Here is a 17570-nt window from a genome sequence, read left to right as displayed (position 1 = left end):
CCCTTTAAATTCACAGAATCATTTCTTCATTTTATCTACAAGAATAATAATAATATCATCTTTTCTCATATCATTAAGCATCTTTTCATAAAGTAAAAAAGATTTCCATATGCACGTTGATCATTATTTTAAAGAGTCGACCTGGTGAATTTCCAGAGTTACGATTTCATAATTAATATGACATCTCAAAAATGAAAACCAAGTTAAATGAATAATTAAAAGATGATAGTCAATAAAATGGCATTGTAGATGCAAATATAAAAGTGCAAACTTTTGTTCTACATTATGTTCTACCTATCATTTGATATTTCATGATTATTAATTAAATTATACAGCTGGCTTTTGTTTATGTCAAATCTAAAATATGTCTGGCTATACAGTCTGAATCCAACCAGGCAAATACCTTAACCAGCCAACAGATACATGCATGAATTAGAGAAGAGATCTGAGTTTTCCAATAGCCCCTTTGTCTTACGTAAAAAATTCCATAAATAATAACTAATTAAAATATTTGTCATCCAAAAAACTTATACAATAATTATTTAAATACAAATCTTTATATTTTTAGAGTCAATTTGTCTAGCTTCAATGGCAGCGCAGCCTACTTCACTAGTTTCCGGTAACCAACCTTTAACACGGGTTGGTTCTACGTGGGCTGGATCAGGGTTAAATATAGATCTAGACAATATAATGAGCAGTAAAACAAAACAAACGGGCCCAGCACCCACTATGAATCAACTGGCTCATAGTAGTCCTCAACATGATGCTAACTTTATTGGTAAGTTAAATATATTTTAAACATTTAAATCTTATCGGTTAAAAGTAATCTCTCATGTAACATTAATTATCATGTTATTGACTACGCACATATATGCGTAGCAATGACGCGCACTGCTTCAGCCAAATTAAAAATTAATGCAACTTAAAATTAAGATATCTATAGTAAAGGCGTAAATGAAATTGAAAATAAGTATAGGATTTTGGAAAGCTCTTGAGAAAAGCTACAAGAATGTACAATAAAAACATTATTTTAGTGAGAAGGGTGATTGTTAGATTCTCATTAGATTGTACTGAATTACTGGTAGAAGAAAACAGAAAAAGATCATAATTACTTAAAATTGGAGAGATTTAAGAAATTTATAATAATAAAAAAATAAAGGACTAATGAAAATTAGGAACAATGCTATTAAAGATTAGCATTCACGAATATTCCGTATTGGGTGTGACAATTAATGGCGCTGAAAAAGAGTCATGCAATAAAATCAGAAATTAAAATAGAAATATATTCCAGCTTTGAATAAAATCAGTACAGATTTTAGGGACACGAAGAATGTAAATGATGGTTTATTTAGTAGAGGGTATAACAACAGATAAGACTGATTATTCTTCAAGTAAGGACGAATAATGAAGAGAGGGAAGAGAGGTCACCAGCGGCATCACGCAGAATTGCCGGTAATTGTTCTTTTACAGCCTATTTGAATAAAAATGCAATCACGTATTAGGTTTATATACACGGGATACGTGATTATTTTTTTCAGTTAAAGAGTAAGTTTTGGCAATTCTGAGATAAAGTTTAATATGGATTAAGAATTTTTAATGGAAGCTTCTTGTTGGGACAGTTGGTGAAGTTTTATATGTGAAGCAACCGATGTAATTAAAGGTAGTTAGTGATAATCGCCAGAGTATAGGAAAAGTGAAGACTTTGTATGTAAAGCTGTTCGCATATCTAGGTTCGCTATTTAATTCGCCCCAGGAGGAGGGGGAATGTTTTAACCCAATAGTAGGGAGTATGCACGTATCATTGGCCGGGGAGAAAAAGAGAGCGGATGAGTGGAGGGCAGAGACAGATTAAAGAGGGTCTTAACGGGACTACAGAACCGGGCCCCATTTTACAGGGGGCGTTATATTTAAAGTAATAAGTTCATCAAGCACCAATTATAGAAGAACATACAATTGTTTAATTATTTTCTCGAGAAAGATCATTTTCAGTACTAAACCGTATTAAAAATTGTATATCGAGCCACAATGAAAGTTAAAAGATTATTGAATTTAGGAATTTTAGCATTTGATAGTAAACTATTAAGGTTAATTGATTTCGATACAATTATAAAAAAATTTACAGAAATGTAGTCGAGAAAGAAGTTTTTTCCATAAATCTATGTATATGTTTATAATATTATATAATATATGTTTAATAATTACAATAAAAAAAATTTATGTATTAGATATTATATGATTTGCGTATATATTTATCCGTGTTAACATTCTTTATGTTGTTCATATTCGTTATAGTATTGTACGTTTATCAAAGAATTAAGGGTATCCGAACATTTATATACTCTGGCTTCTGTGTTAACTAAGCCGTTTCTGGTTAATGCACATGCTAATATATAACATTTCATCTCACTCTCTCTTTCTCTCTTTTCGTCTGTATAGTTTATCTCTCTCTCACTATTCTGCGCCAATTAACGCTTGACCTTCAACCATGCCATCCATCCCAATGTGCGTTTACCGCTGACACAGCTTAAGTGCCTCACCCTGTATACTTCGGAATTTATTTTTATTGTTTAACTATTAACATATTTGTATTCCTTTTTTCTTGGCCACCTGGATATTCTTCGTTAAGCGCCATCAAAAGGATACAAATCGCCAATAATTCAAACCCACCAGCAGCAAAATCAACTGGATAATACTGCAACATTTTTCTCAACATTTCAATGAATTCGTGATATAATTAGAAAAATATCTGGTGCTTAATGAGCTGTTCAAAAAATCTATTTGAAAAATAATTGATATAATGTAATTAAACATCTAAATATATTGTTTATTTTTATTGTTAGTTAATTATTGCTTATACTTTTTTAAATTTAACGGTATCTATTGCAAATACTAAAGCTAATATTGATTTGAGAAGAAACAGTTTTATCAAAGTTTATGTCTGTATTATTTTAAAAAGGTTAAGTTTAAGCACAAAACGAAGAAAGTTAAACCATTATTTAAGTGATTTATTGATTGTTTCAAATAATTATTTTTAGATTATATAACTTGTCCATATTGTTATAAGGTTAAAAATATTTCAAATATGCAGAGTATAACGTTAACAGCGCACTTCCTTGAGAGGTAAGATTCCTAAAATCATTTAGATTGAGAAACCACTTTAATTTGTCAAGTATACCCAGTAATCTTTAAATAAATTGTGACTTCAATGAACCGATCACAAGACTAAATTTTGGTGTAGATGTTGTGTTTCGTTTCACACATTAACAAAAAATGTATGTAGACAACGAATTGTTACTTCTTTCTAATTAATCATCTAGGTTCGGAAAAAATCAATAAATCAATTATTAGATAAAAATACATTACGATTACGGTTATGGCCAACAATAAATATTCTCTCGTAATTAGTGTATCTAACATCATAATTAAAATTATTTCCAATTAAAAAATTTTTAATTTTTGTATTTTATTTATTAGGGGACATTGAGTGATTCTTATTTTAATTAATGTTTTTGATATTTTATCAAAGTTTTTGATAAAATCTTGACAATCACGTTAAATCTTATCACGTTGGTGTACTAATTTTCACAAGTTTAAAAAGTTTTAACTAATTCTACTTTACTACCAATTTTGTGAGCAGACTTATCTCAGTAATCTTTTGTCGGCCAATGACAATATAAGAGCGATATGCATAAGATTACATCACCATTGAAAACGTGCCATACAGTACTGAGTGACTAAAAGATGTCTATAAAACAATGTTCAGTCAAGTATGCTGTATGAAGTACTTATCACATTAAAAGTCCGATATTTACAGAACGTTAAAAAAGTGACCAACTACTATGTTTTTACCTAGTGTGAAAACCGACATAGCTAAAAAACTGCAAAACTGATATGGATACGATAGAAAAATATAACGTTGCACAACATGACATCTTAATAATGTTACAAAAGACTCTTTTTCTAGTAATTTCCACTTTCTCTTTCCATACAGCATTACCTATGGTGACGAAAAAAGGCGGTCATTCATACCGTATAGGGACCCTCATCTAACCTTGTGTAAAAGCATTCCATAAAATGTGACATCTGCATCACGTTTTCATATTTGATTATCTTCTTCCCTACCCATGTTTTAATTCAACTATATTTATTGGCTCTGTGCGATTGTGCACAGACGCCTAACTATTTTACACGATCAACTCCTTTCCTTTCACTGCTCGCTACTTTACCCAGGTCATAGTGGCCAAAAAATATGGCGCCGACCTTTCGACTATGTACACAAATTGGAATACTGTGTGTCGGTTGCTGACAACGGAGTTTTTAATTGGTAAGGCACTGCTCAAAAAACCGTAAATGGTTTTCCGGCCCATAATCGCTCTGATACGGATATGTGATTGTACTTAGGTCATACATTCATATTGGAAAAAAATATCAGCGGGAAATCCGTTTTTTGGCATAACGAACGAGCTCCGGCTAGCATCGCTGGCATAGAAAAAACGCATTGAGTCCAACACTATCCAAAGATGAAGCATTCTCCATGTTGATTCATAGATCTTTAAATTATAATTGACTCGGGAACGTATCAGTTCTACATCTCCGGGTGTCCTAATAGGATTTTTATTACTCAAAAAAAAAGCGTTGAAAAAAAATATAGATATATCGAAAAATATTGTTAATAATTATTATATCATGATCACGTTAAAAACTCGTCATTGTAATAAAGCATTACAAAAGTAACGTTGAAACGATGTGACAAAGGTGACTTTAGTAAAGGCCACGTTAATAACACGTTAATGCGACGGTAAAAATCAATATAACAAATTCCACATCAAAATATCATTGATGTGACGCTGTTTTCACTCTTGTAGTACGTAGGGGATTTTTTAAAAATTTAAACGGATTTTTAACTTGGGTGATCCAAGCAATTTTCCCAAGGAAGCGCACAGTTGATGTTACATCCTGTATAAAAAATATGTGACATACTTAAGTTTATTAAGCCTTCGTCTGCAAACTTTTTTACAATACTTTTAATTTCTAAATTGTGGATAAATACGTCAGGTACACTGCCCATCAATGAATGGCAGGGTCTCGTCGAGTTTTTTTTAACCAACTTATTGGAAAATTACATATATAACCGATGAAATAGGGATTTCACCAAATCTGGTAATTCATTGACTGGCAGTGTACATAGTAAGCAGATGTAAGGATAGACATGTTTAAAAAGTTTCTATTACTGTTTGTAATAATATTTCAGTAATAAAATTTTCTAAATAATTTTTCAGGTATTTACCACCAATCCTGATATACATCATCCACTTCTCTCCATATATTACTCACCTTATTCCCACAGGTGGACCATTTGAAGCTGATATTACAATATCGTTGGCGATGAAATTGAACTATAATTCATTATTGTAAATCTAGGGTAATTGCAAAAATTGAAAGAAATGATAAAAGAGGAGAAGTATATATTCAACGGGTTTTTAAACATCTAATACTGAGGGTGGCAAGAGAAGGGGATGGAAATGATATAAACACGAATTTTATTAAATCGACTTTATTGATGTTTTTTTATTCTCTACAAATGAAAAACCGCTTGGCTGTAGTTATCTATCTTTTGTATTCTAATCAATTTGCAACATTTTTGTTCCATTGGTTTAAATCCCGAGATGAAACATTTAGGATTTGGCAGACTGAGCAGATCAAAGAATAAACTAAACTTTGATAATACTTCGTTTCCAGAGGTTGGTGTGTAAATGCAGGAGTAGGAAAATTGTTATTGGTGAATCAAAATGGAATTAATAATGTGCGTATGGAAAGAAGTTAAGAAAGTAAGTATAAAAAGGAGTGAGGTGTATCAACCACAATAATAAATGCGTATAAGTAAAATAGGGAATGTGGAGGAGGAAAGTACAGAAAGAATATAGTGTAGAAAGCGTTGACAAGTTCGGGAAAGCGAAATGAAAAAGAAAGAGAAGATTTTAAACTAGGAAAAGAATAAATGTTCTATTGAAATACTAGTGTTATGATCACCCCAAGAGAATAATGAGGGGATGATAGAAAAAAAAATATGGGAGTTTTACGGAAGGTTAAGGCGAAGCATCAGGCGGCAAAACCTTATTTCCAAAATATCTTCTACAATATCAGGAAATTAATTTCTTCATACGGACCAAACAAACATCTTGTAATTTACTTAAATTAAGTAAAATCTTGATTTTTTTTATTATAGAAAAGATAATTTTCAATAGGTGATTGGAATATCAGGTATATTAGAGAGCTCTTCAATTTTTCTCTATTTATTGCCACCGATTTATTGCTCGGGACTCGGTACTAGATCAGTTAAGCTGCGTGATGTGGAAAACTCATTTCTTCGAGTGAAGTAAGGTCCTTTGAAGCATTCATTTACTTGTTGGACATAATATATTTCCTCAAGCGTATGTGATATAAAATAGAAGAACGTCACCTATCACCATCTTCTAGTTTGTTCTTAAGCATTTTGAAACTGGAACATTTGCCCTAAAATCAACTGGTAATAAAGTATTTTAAATTATCACAATTTTCGAAATACCTGAGAAATAAATGATGCAACGTTGAAGTGGAAGGGAGAAAGAGGAGAAGGAGGAAAACAGTAAATTAAATATATTTGTCAAAAAATTTGGTTTATGTATAATTAACTTGAATAATAATTTGTATCAAAATTGAAGACAACATCACTGAGACAAGTGTAAATAAACAATATTAATTAAATAACTCTTAAATAGCATTCAATTCGTGGATGTCACGTGTGAAACTGTAAATGGTGTTACTTGATATAAAAAGCATCTATTGCACACTCTCACAGGTTTTATATGCCCGTAACGTGGTAAGGGAACATTGTTACCGCTACATCGTCCACAAAATATTTTCCCACAATTTCTACAATGATGCCTACGACGTACTACGGTAAATACAGCTTGGCAGGCCATACATTTTGGGGCATCGTTATCCGGTATCCAAATCGGTGCTCTTTCGACACACTCTTCTCCGTGGTCTGGTAACGAAAATACTGAAACGGTATAATTCATATTATGATAGAAACTTGTTAATTTATAGCATTTTTAATTAACACATTTGTATAATCCTTCTAATTAATTCTCTTTATGTAAAGAAGAATCAGTACATACTGTGTTCACTCATAGTTGCGTGCTGATTAATCACATTGTCATCTTCTTGTAGTGAGTCTCTCAGTTCATTATTTATATTACTGTTTGTATCTAAATAATCGTAATTTACATTTGATGGCTGCTCTATCGAGTTCAAATTCAGGTCTTTGAAATCTATATCTTCCATAGATTGACTACTATTCATAAGAAATACACACTTTAAAATATTTCGCAAATCTGACGCAAAATTTGTTTGCAGCTGATCTGCTACACCCGATATACAAACAAATAATCTGTGGACAAGATCTTCGGAAGACCTAAAAAAAACATATATGAAGCTTATTAGAAATGTATAAGAACTATATTCAAACTTTTTACAATGCATAAATATAAACAAAAATGTGAAAAAAATGCGAATTTTGTAAATGTGCAAAAGATGTTTTGTTTTGTATAAGTTTATAAAATTAATATTATTTCTCCATGTCTTACATTCCTAGTGCAGACGCGGAGTAAAAATTATTTTTTATATATTTTTAACGGGATCCCTCGAATACCTATTAAATAAAAAATTCTGGAGAACAATACAGTGTTAATTGAAAATCGATTTTAAAGTCATTATACCTTCTCGATGATGTACTGTGTGAACGGCTTTATCTAAGAAGGTAATCAAAAAAGGATATATTACAAAAGCAATTTTTACCCTTACATATAGCACACTAGCTCAGTAAAACATAGGTAACATACTGGAAGTCATCGCCGACCCCGACGAAAATGAATCATCGATGAAAACAAGGTAGTAACTTGAACTAGATGAAAGCTTTCTTAAAAGTTCTTCATATCTCAAAATTCGACGTGGAATAATTTTTAAAATCAAAATTTAATTTTAAACACTTGCAAAAAATCCCGAAGAAAAGATATTGTAAGTATTATTAGTAAAAACAAAATTAATGTTGGGACCACATTTTGATCCCTACGTACTATGCAAGAGATAAAAAAATGTTTTTATTTTCGGTTTTTGAAAATCCTTCTGCTTTGCTAGATACAACAGTTAACACAGCACGTCATCGAAGAGGTAAAACGATTTTAAAATTGTTCATTAAATAACGCCGTCTTACTCTCCATAATTTTTAATTCAATAGGTACTTGAGAGATTCTGTTACAAATATGCAGATGATACATCTTATACAGTCTTTAGATCAAGAATGTAAGATTTCAGGAGGTAATATTAAGAAACGGTATAGTTTCATGCGTATGCATGTGGCGACAAAGAACGGTGAGAAGTACGAGCTTTATTTGTTCATTAAAAGAAAATTGTAGACGAAAGTGAAAAGAAAGTAGTTATTCCATCGAATTCAAGTCCTGTTTCCTCGATTTAAAAGCAAACTATCTCGCTAACGATACTTTTGCGGAAAAATGCTACAGGACTTTTCAGCCCAGTTTATCTTCAATAATACTTGATTCAATGTACATGCATCACCACTGATACACTCTGTATAGTATATCAATCGTAAAGGTATATCGTTTTACAAGGGAAGAAAGTTGACGATTGCATATACATGATTGTGATATTAACAGCATGAAAGAAATGAAGGATGCTATTCCCAGGAGTGTAGTTGTTAACCATTTCAGGCTTTTTAATACACGTTATTTTTTACCCCAACTATATGGAAAGTGACTATTTTACATTAGTTATCCACTGGCCTGAAAATGGTTAGACTACCCAGTCTTGTAGTCGTGCAAATACATTAAAATTTAACTTTAGTTTTGATCTAAAGGAGCGAGAATTTATTATCCTCAGGGACAAACGTAAAGCAGAAGTTTAGTATGTACGGGCGACTAAAACTAGGATGAAGATAGCTGTATTCGAGTATTCGACCCGGTTAAATACGCTAGAAAGAGTGAATATCCATGCACGTATGATGAAAACTACATATGCACAGGTTAGTTACATGGAATTGCGAATTATTTAAATGAGTGAAAGCAACAAAAATGAAATATGCTAGATTCTCTTCACTACATACATAAATATTCTTATTAAAGATCAAAATAATAATAATAGTAGTAAATAAATATTACCGAAATTTTGCACGAATTTTAGTCTGATTTGCTATTTCTGCCGCTTGCATAGCCAATGCAATTTCTTCATCATCTTGATAGTCACTCTGAAATTCACTAGTTTCTGAACTTAGGTCAGTAGAACTTGAGTAACTCGAACCTGTGTCAGCTTCAGCATTTTGAGTCGAAAAACGATTGGCATGATACGATTGTGAACCTGTCATTGTAGATGGATTTAAAAGTGTAATTGCATGAACTGCTTTATTTGAATTTCGGTTTTTAGGATCATATCGTAAATTATTAGAGGGTGATCCAGCTGGTAAAATTTCAGTGACTAGATCACCTTCTTTCGTTCTTGGTCCAAGCCCATCGTTGTTTAATCTGTTACAGCTTTTATTTTTACATTTATTTTTTGATTGCATTACTTTATAAGTCGTTTCAAATTTATAATTTTTCTCCACATACCTTTTCTTTACTACTCTTGTTTCATCGGATCTATACTTTCTATTATCCTTCCTGGTTTGTGGACAAATAGATCTGTACTTTTTGCGAAATACATTCAACTGTTCACCTGCAAAACAATGAGGTCCAGGACTTGCACGTGGACTACAGTTACTAAAACTCGGAATCTGCAATGTATTCTGATTCGGTTGTAAACTGGCTCCGTAATTAATTATTCTAGGTTTAATATAGCGGTCTCTCGAATTAGATTTTGAACTCTCAATGCTAGCAGTGGTTCTAGTTTCGTTTTTACTAAAGGGTACGATTTCATGCGCTCTTAAATATAATGTTTGTGAGCTTTTTTCATTTTTACACTGATGACTTTTTTGGCGTTCTCTTCTTGTTTTCATAGTAGCTATCTGATTTTGTACATGGTTCTGCACTTTTGTTCCGTTCATATTAATATTTCGTGACGTAGATGGATAATTCTCATGTTTAGAATCATTCAGATTTTGTTTTTTTGTGGTACAAGCTTCTATATTTAAATTTAAATTTTCCCAGTTTTCTGAATAATTCACTTGAAAATTAGAATGATGAGAATTAGAGATAGGTAAATATCCATTGCCATAAGGTAAACCAACCAATTCTTCATTTGCTTCTTCCATATTGAACAATAAGTTTGAAGCACTTTGCCTTTGATCATCGGACATTGTTTTTATACTTTTTGCGGCATTCACGGAATGGTCTAAAGAAGACCTAGTTTTAGTACGTCGAACTTGGCATAAACAAGGATTTTTAAGAGTAACTGAATTCGAAGAATTGAAATTTGAGCAAGAATAAGTGGTATTTTCTTGTAAATCTTCCTCTATCTCAGTTTCGTTTGACCGAGTCTCATTAACAAACGTCTTTTTTTCTTCAGGGCTTTTTTCGTACAAACTAGTATTTTCAGATGAAATTACTGTACAAATACCAGAGTCAGTTTGCTCAGATATTTCGTTTTGAGAATCGCCGTCCAGTAAGAAATTTGATAATGTTTTGTTCGTTTCTGAAATGAGCTTTTTAGAATTTAAATCCGATAAGCAATTTTGGACTTGAACTGCCTCGCTTGTCACGTTATTTTCATGTGAAACTTGATTCAATAAATATTGCGTTTGCGATATTTCGGTATTTTCAGAATTTTCTAATATTTGGGAAATATCGACAGCAAAAGAACCTTCTTCTGAGTTATTATCATTCATACGTCTTCTTTCCAATATATTGAAACTTGGACTAAGCTCTGTACTGTTATGACTCCCGTTACTATCTTCCGAACTATTTATTAATTCATTTTCAGATTCTGTACTTCTAATGAAGCTTTTATCATAATAAAATCCATGACTTGACTCGTTAGCAGTTTCATTTTCCCACTCCCATTTGTTATCGTTATTATTAAACCCATTTGTAGATATGTTTGCATCATCAAAACAGAGCTTTGGGCTATTTATATTTTGCTTCTTATAATCCGCTTCTACATCTTTCTTTCCAGTTTTATTCACCACAGAATATCTATTTATCTTAACTTCTTCTTCCAAAAATTGAACAACGTCATTTGCTACTTCATCCATATTACTTCCTGTATTCTTAGTTACTGTATAGAAATCTATACTGAAATTTTTATAATTGGGATAACTAGTATAAAAATTATAAACAAACTCTTTTAAATCTGGAATATTCTGGTACACTGAGTTTGATGGTTGTGCATGTATCGATCCAGGTCCTCCAGATCCAAGATCCTCACTTGAACACAATAGTTTCTCCAGCATACTTAGTTCTCGATTATCTAGCGTCCAAAGAAGTTCTCTTATTTTTAAAAGAAGTGGCTGAAAAGAGAAATAATTTAAATTGATATGAAATAAATTAAATAATGCATAGTCGATATTCGCATATTTAAATAAACAAAAGTAAATTCTATAAGTAGATCTATACGTTTCAAATAATTTATAAGACCTATCACTTAAATCGACCCATAAGGTGTAGTTTCGTTTGAAGCCCTGCAGTGTGGGCTAAACGATTGATTAACCTGTCGACAGGATAAAATAACATTTTTGGTGATGAAAATTAAATGTCAAAAAATATTTTGTCGAAATAAATACAATCAATAAGTAAAAAACAATTTCCATTCACTACTTCAGGTACGATAGCTTTACTACGAAGAAAAAACTTCTCCTAGTGTGTGTGAAGCGTGTCGAACAAAAGTTTATTCCACGGTCGACATGTTAATGCACGTTATTCAAATAATAACTTTATGTAATACCAATTATACTTACTCTAAATGGTTGAAACATTTCGCTGATAGTGTCTGGAGAATTTAAACATAAGGGTCCACCAGGAGGAGCTAAAAGGCCAGACACAATAGCCAAGCGCGGGATGGTAAACATTAATGCTGGTTCATAATTGTCTACATCTGCTTGCTTTAACAATAATCGTCTAAGAGCATTTTGCAGAGTCTCGGAAAACAAAACACATACAAGCTCTTGTTGCTCGTACTCATGTGTTGACTTAACTGGTACCATGGCTCCAACATAACACAATTCAAAATCCGCAAACAGACGATCAAAAATCTTTAATGATTCAATCAGCTTTTCTAGCGAGGGCTCCACAGCATATTGTGTTCGATAAAGATACTAAGGCATAAAAATAAGGTTAAAAATTAGATCTTAATATAAAAGATATTTTTATCTTATAAATTTTATGAGTAAACATTAAATTACTGTTAAAATATAACTAATTAAATAAACTGCTGGAAACATTGAAGTATAACTAAATTAATAAGAAGAAATTGAGTGTTTTCAAATCGATATATTGGTATAAAAACTTTTGCACTTGATTTTTTGTGAAGCAGCAGTTTAAGCCTTGAGATGTTTAGTTTACAAATAATTAGTTGTACAAGAAACTAAGGTCTCAAGTGATTATATCGGGCGGTAAAATCGTATTTTTAAAAAAATCTACAATTATAGAAATATTTACTTCTTTCTAATCTCAAATTACTCAATGCAGAATTTTGACAAAGCGCAATAATACCTCTCCCTTTTAAAAATTATTTGTAGGTAATAAATATAACAATTAATATTGGACATTTTATTTTTGAAAATCGAAAAAATAAGGCATTACTTAATTTAAGCACATTAAAAGAAGTTGGTTTGGTCACTAAAATAAATCATATTCCTAAAATTGTAGATTTTTTGGAAATACAGTTTTCCCGCTCGATAAAACTCCTTAATCACAGTTTTCTATCAACGGGTGAGGGGTTTTCGCTTTTTCGGAGCATAATACTATAGTCCATATAGGAACACGTTTTCTTCTACGATGCTGTTTTGGACATAGTGGTTTTTTTGGCAGTTTTGAGTATTTATATTTGGCCTCAATTTCTGTATTTTATTAACTTTTGTATAATTTAATTGCTTGTTTTTAAAATAAATCATGTAATTAATTTTTATGTAGTCTTGCTTGTGCTTCGCTTATTTCTCGAACCCTCGCAGCTACCATATTTTAGACACCACATTCTAGACTAGTGTTGGATCTAATTGCACACAATCTCTGTACTATACCGTGAGATAGAAAATAAATTCAAGATGAATGATGCAAAATTCATCAAAATCTGTCCAGATGATCTTCGAGGCAAGTCAATAAGTAGGATAATATATCGACAAGAGAGCACTCTTCAAAAGCCGGAACACTATCATCTCTTATACGTAAACTAACCAAATATTAATTATGTTTGGACTGTAAATCACCAATTTCTGGCAACTTTGTCTAAGATACGCTTATATAGTCCACACTTCAATTAGCTTTTCCAATCAATGTTCCATATTTTTAGGTATATTTTCTTATTCTTTAGTGTCAAATTACTCATTCAACTTTGTCTCAGAACGGAATACCATTCTCCCATTTTAAGATTATTGACAAGAGAGCAAATATAAATGTTCATGATTTGTATTATTTTTTATTTTGAATAAATTAACGCTGTACTTTACTTAAACAAAATTAAATGAGTAAATTATAACCTAACGAAAAATTCTATATTTTCAATATTTTGGAAAATTTAATTGCATGGAATTTTTCATCAGTCGTCGATCCCCTTAAGTGCTAAATTCTCAAAATAAAAATACAATTTGTCGCTTTGGCTCTTCATTTGTATATACTACCTAATTAGTTTAAATTATAATTAAAAATGATAATAACAATACCTTTAAATTCATATGACCTTTAAGTGCATGCTCCCTTAGTAAATTTCGTACTATTTCCAACGATTTTGTAAGGGCTTTTGCCAGCGGTCTCATGGCTGAGCTTTCAGTTTCTCGATTCATAATCGAGGAGCCTGCTGCCAAACATTCAGCGCCGAACCACAACTGGCCGGCTAAATTTTCCTGCATTACATCATCTGGAAACTTTACTCTAAAATCACGGTTAGCCCTACTCTCTGGAATGAGTTCATCCATAATTTGATTGCATATAGTCAGTACTTTATCCTGACAATGTCGCAACTGATTAACCAATGTTGTGCATCTTTCTGGCTCCTGTCGACCGTCAAAAGAGTCTAGTTCACACGCAATGGCATTTAAAGATTCATCAGCAAAAAAGAATTGCGCCAATAAACTCGTGTCATCTTTCTGAAAAAAAATATCGTCAAGGTAAATTTACGATTAAGATTAGCATAATATATAATGTGAAGTACTTGAGACGCCACGTCATAAAGTTAGAATATACAAATTCGTTAATTTTCTAAATTGTAAGAAACATCATCTCGCTTACAAGACTTATCTGAGTGCAATTATAAAATAGTTACCAAAAGGTGCTATAAAGAAAAAATATATTTGCTATAGTTTCATGAGGAGATAAACATTCTTTTATGTTTAGCATCTGAAGCGTCTTATACGGCCATCATCCTACATATATATATATATATATATATATACTATAAATGGTATCCTAAAATGATCGGACAAAAAATTGATATATTGTAGACGACGAAATTTTAAGACAACTCCCTCTATTATATTTTTTAGTTTATACTTTCTCTACAAAATTATTCAATATAAAGAGTAATTTTTAGAATAATTGTTCGCTTGATTTAATAACTTTTCCGATAATTGTTTTTCTTTACAAAGTCCGTACACTAGGTAACCCAGCTTGTTGCCACAAACCAGCTTTATTTTTATGCGCGAACGCAGTTTTCTCGATATGCTTACATAAGTGAATTAAAGTACAACTAATTTAAACTATTAATAATAAAGTAGATGTGAGTGAATTGAAACATTAGACGAATGAAAAATGTTTTGTCAAGTTTTGTTAAATCTGGGATTAAAGTAGTATAGTTATGTGCACTGAATTTGGTAGTTTTTGGGATTTTTCACGGGGATATATACATATATATATATAGTATAGCTGAAAAGCAGTATTTAATTTAATAATTATAAACTGTAAAGCAGCATTTGTTTGTTTTATCAAAATCAACTTTCATGGTTTTGAAATAGATATGATATTTGGAAAATGTCGTTACAGCAAACTCCAACTTAAATGCAATTTCATTATCGAGTGGGTTAACAGATGATTAATAAAATTTTTTTAAAATGAAATGTGCTACATGGATTAAATTTAAAAGAATCTTTGAGATACTATTAAAAAATGGTGACGAATAATATATAGTGACATAAATAATTATCAAAAAACATTAATATTAAATTTTTACTTCTTATGTTGTATTTAAAACACTTGATCAAGAGACACGGTAGTGTCTCGAAGGCTAGTACATAAAAGTACCGCCGACGCTACCGTGTAACTTATACAGCAAGTTCGGCCGTCCTTTTACATCTGACCCTGAACCTTAAGCTTATTATTTTATTTTAAATCAGGTATCTCATGTACAACAAAACTAGAAAAAAAAACTGAAAAGCTCAAATTCTGATTGACTGTCTCTAAATTTGTCCTATTTATGTTTTTTATGAGAAGCCTGATTTTTTATTAGATAACAGGCCTTAAGTTGTAGTAGATAGTTAAACTCTATTTGTTATAATTAGTGCTAACAGAGGAAACTGAATATACAAAGCATATTAGTAACAATCTTTGCATGATTCACAGTAAACTAGCTAATGTATAACATATCCTATTACAAAGAAAAAAAAATTATATCAATTAAATAATACTTAATGCTTCAATATCTATTTATATCCAATTTAAATTTTGTGAAGCATCTTCATTATGAAAAGGAGATTATAGCTTTAAATTTACATGAATTCGGTCATTTACCTTATAACAAGGTATGTCACTTAAGTTGCCCTAGATCATGATGCAACCAATGTTTATCCCCATAACTATAAAATACATCAATTTTTTCATTGAACCTATTTAAAATACCTCTCTTACATATTCTAAATAGTCTTGATAAAAAAATTTATGCTTGTATAGTTTTGGAAAGAATTGAATATACAAATCCATCCTACGGAGCAATATAAATGACATACTCTGTACAAAGGGCCATAACAATATCAGTAAAAATTTTAAGAATTGATAGTAGATATAATTATAAAATGTTTTTATAAGTTAACACATAGGGACACCAAAATCAAATTAAAAATTTTCATAAATGGAAACTTTCAATTATAAGTATATTAAAGTTATGAGGAATAAATTTTATTTCCGTAGTACTTCCAATTAGCTTTGATAGAGGTTACACATTTATTCCTACATATATGATTAAAATTGGTAATAATTTAAAACATTATTTGTTTTTCTTTAATATTTGTTACAAATTTCTAAAATTTGATGTTTGTTGTTAAAAATTATTTAAAATTTATCACATACCATCCCTGAAAACTTTTCCAAGTATCACTATGATACATTATATAAATATGAGCCATTTAATTTGAAAGTCATATAAGATCAAATTTTAAATTAAATGCTTTAACGATTGCAATTGTAATATATACAATTTTATTTACAAATATCATCAGAAATGGCTTGTAGAAAAATGAATTTGTTCCAGTTTCAATTAAATTGATTTATATATATTTATATACATTTTAAGTTTTGACAGCTTTCATCAGATAAGGTTAGCTCTGTTACATCAAAATCAATCTCTTATTATATGCAACAGCTGGAAGCAGCTTTTGAAGTTAAACTCCAAAAAATATACTAACAAGTCATACAATATTTTAAGATCCTGATGGAATGTCTATTAGTTGACATTTGTACTTGTTTGCTTGATCAATAAAAATAAAACTACATAAATCATAATACTATATGTGATGTTTGCAATTGGTAAACAAAATGTCATCCTAGTTGTGTAAAATAGTAAAAAAACCCCTGATAAAGTAGTGTCGATTATTGCAAGTGAAAATCAATAATTTTACAAATACAAATGAAAAAGAACAAACGAATAAAAAAAAATAGGTAAAAGGAAACATAAGATATTTATAACACTTGTTCTTATTAATTTAAGATTAGAAAGTATTCTTTACGAAATAATTATAAATTAGCTAACCTTAGGCTTGTAAAACCATTTCCTAATAGATTCCATCGTGCTTTAGAAAGCACAACGTTGATTACAGTATATATTTTCGTTAATGCCAGTCAATGCCACTCAGCGAAACAGAAATTTTTCTTTCTTTCCCAATAAAAAGTCAATTGTGACATAGTTATTCGAGATAAGGAAGGAGGGTGAAGAGCAGTGAAGAGTGAAACGGCTGCTCCTGCCACAATACCGAAATGGCGCTACTGCTGTTTTAGAACAAACGGAACAAACTCAGCAGTGCCCGAAGTCTGATTTTAGAACGGTCTGATGATGTCTGATCGATACAAAGATGCTTACATTCAACTTGCACTTTGTAGTTGTGGTTGCGGTTCGATTCAGTTGCAGTGATGCAATATTTGGAAAAAAGATTCTACATACAGTGACTG

At 31.0% G+C, this 17570-nt stretch overlaps 1 protein-coding gene across 2 annotated transcripts; it reads right to left on the bottom strand.

The window, feature by feature from the left end:
• Positions 1–5754: 5754 nt before the first annotated feature.
• On the bottom strand, positions 5755–17558 carry LOC136776943 (lateral signaling target protein 2 homolog). Of its 2 annotated transcripts, XM_066732886.1 has the most exons (7): positions 17155–17558; positions 13862–14284; positions 11942–12298; positions 9660–11494; positions 9216–9584; positions 7161–7456; positions 5755–7042 (listed from the first exon to the last, which is right to left on the bottom strand). In XM_066732886.1, exons 1-7 carry the CDS (start codon positions 17188–17190, stop codon positions 6762–6764), a joined length of 3597 nt encoding a protein of 1198 aa, XP_066588983.1. In that variant the 5' UTR covers positions 17191–17558; the 3' UTR covers positions 5755–6761. The 2 variants fall into 2 exon arrangements, with proteins under 2 accessions (XP_066588983.1, XP_066588982.1); XM_066732885.1 differs by having other exon boundaries at positions 9216–11494.
• Between the last annotated feature and the right edge of the window lie 12 nt (positions 17559–17570).

This window comes from Prorops nasuta, unplaced genomic scaffold (assembly GCF_024137725.1).
Source record: "Prorops nasuta isolate Cenicafe-Biocafe unplaced genomic scaffold, Cenicafe_Pnas_1.2 PNAS00010, whole genome shotgun sequence".
Lineage (NCBI taxonomy): Eukaryota > Metazoa > Arthropoda > Insecta > Hymenoptera > Bethylidae > Prorops > Prorops nasuta.
The sequence above is the reverse complement of the archived record's forward strand: the minus strand, read 5'-3'. Positions and strand labels throughout refer to the sequence as shown.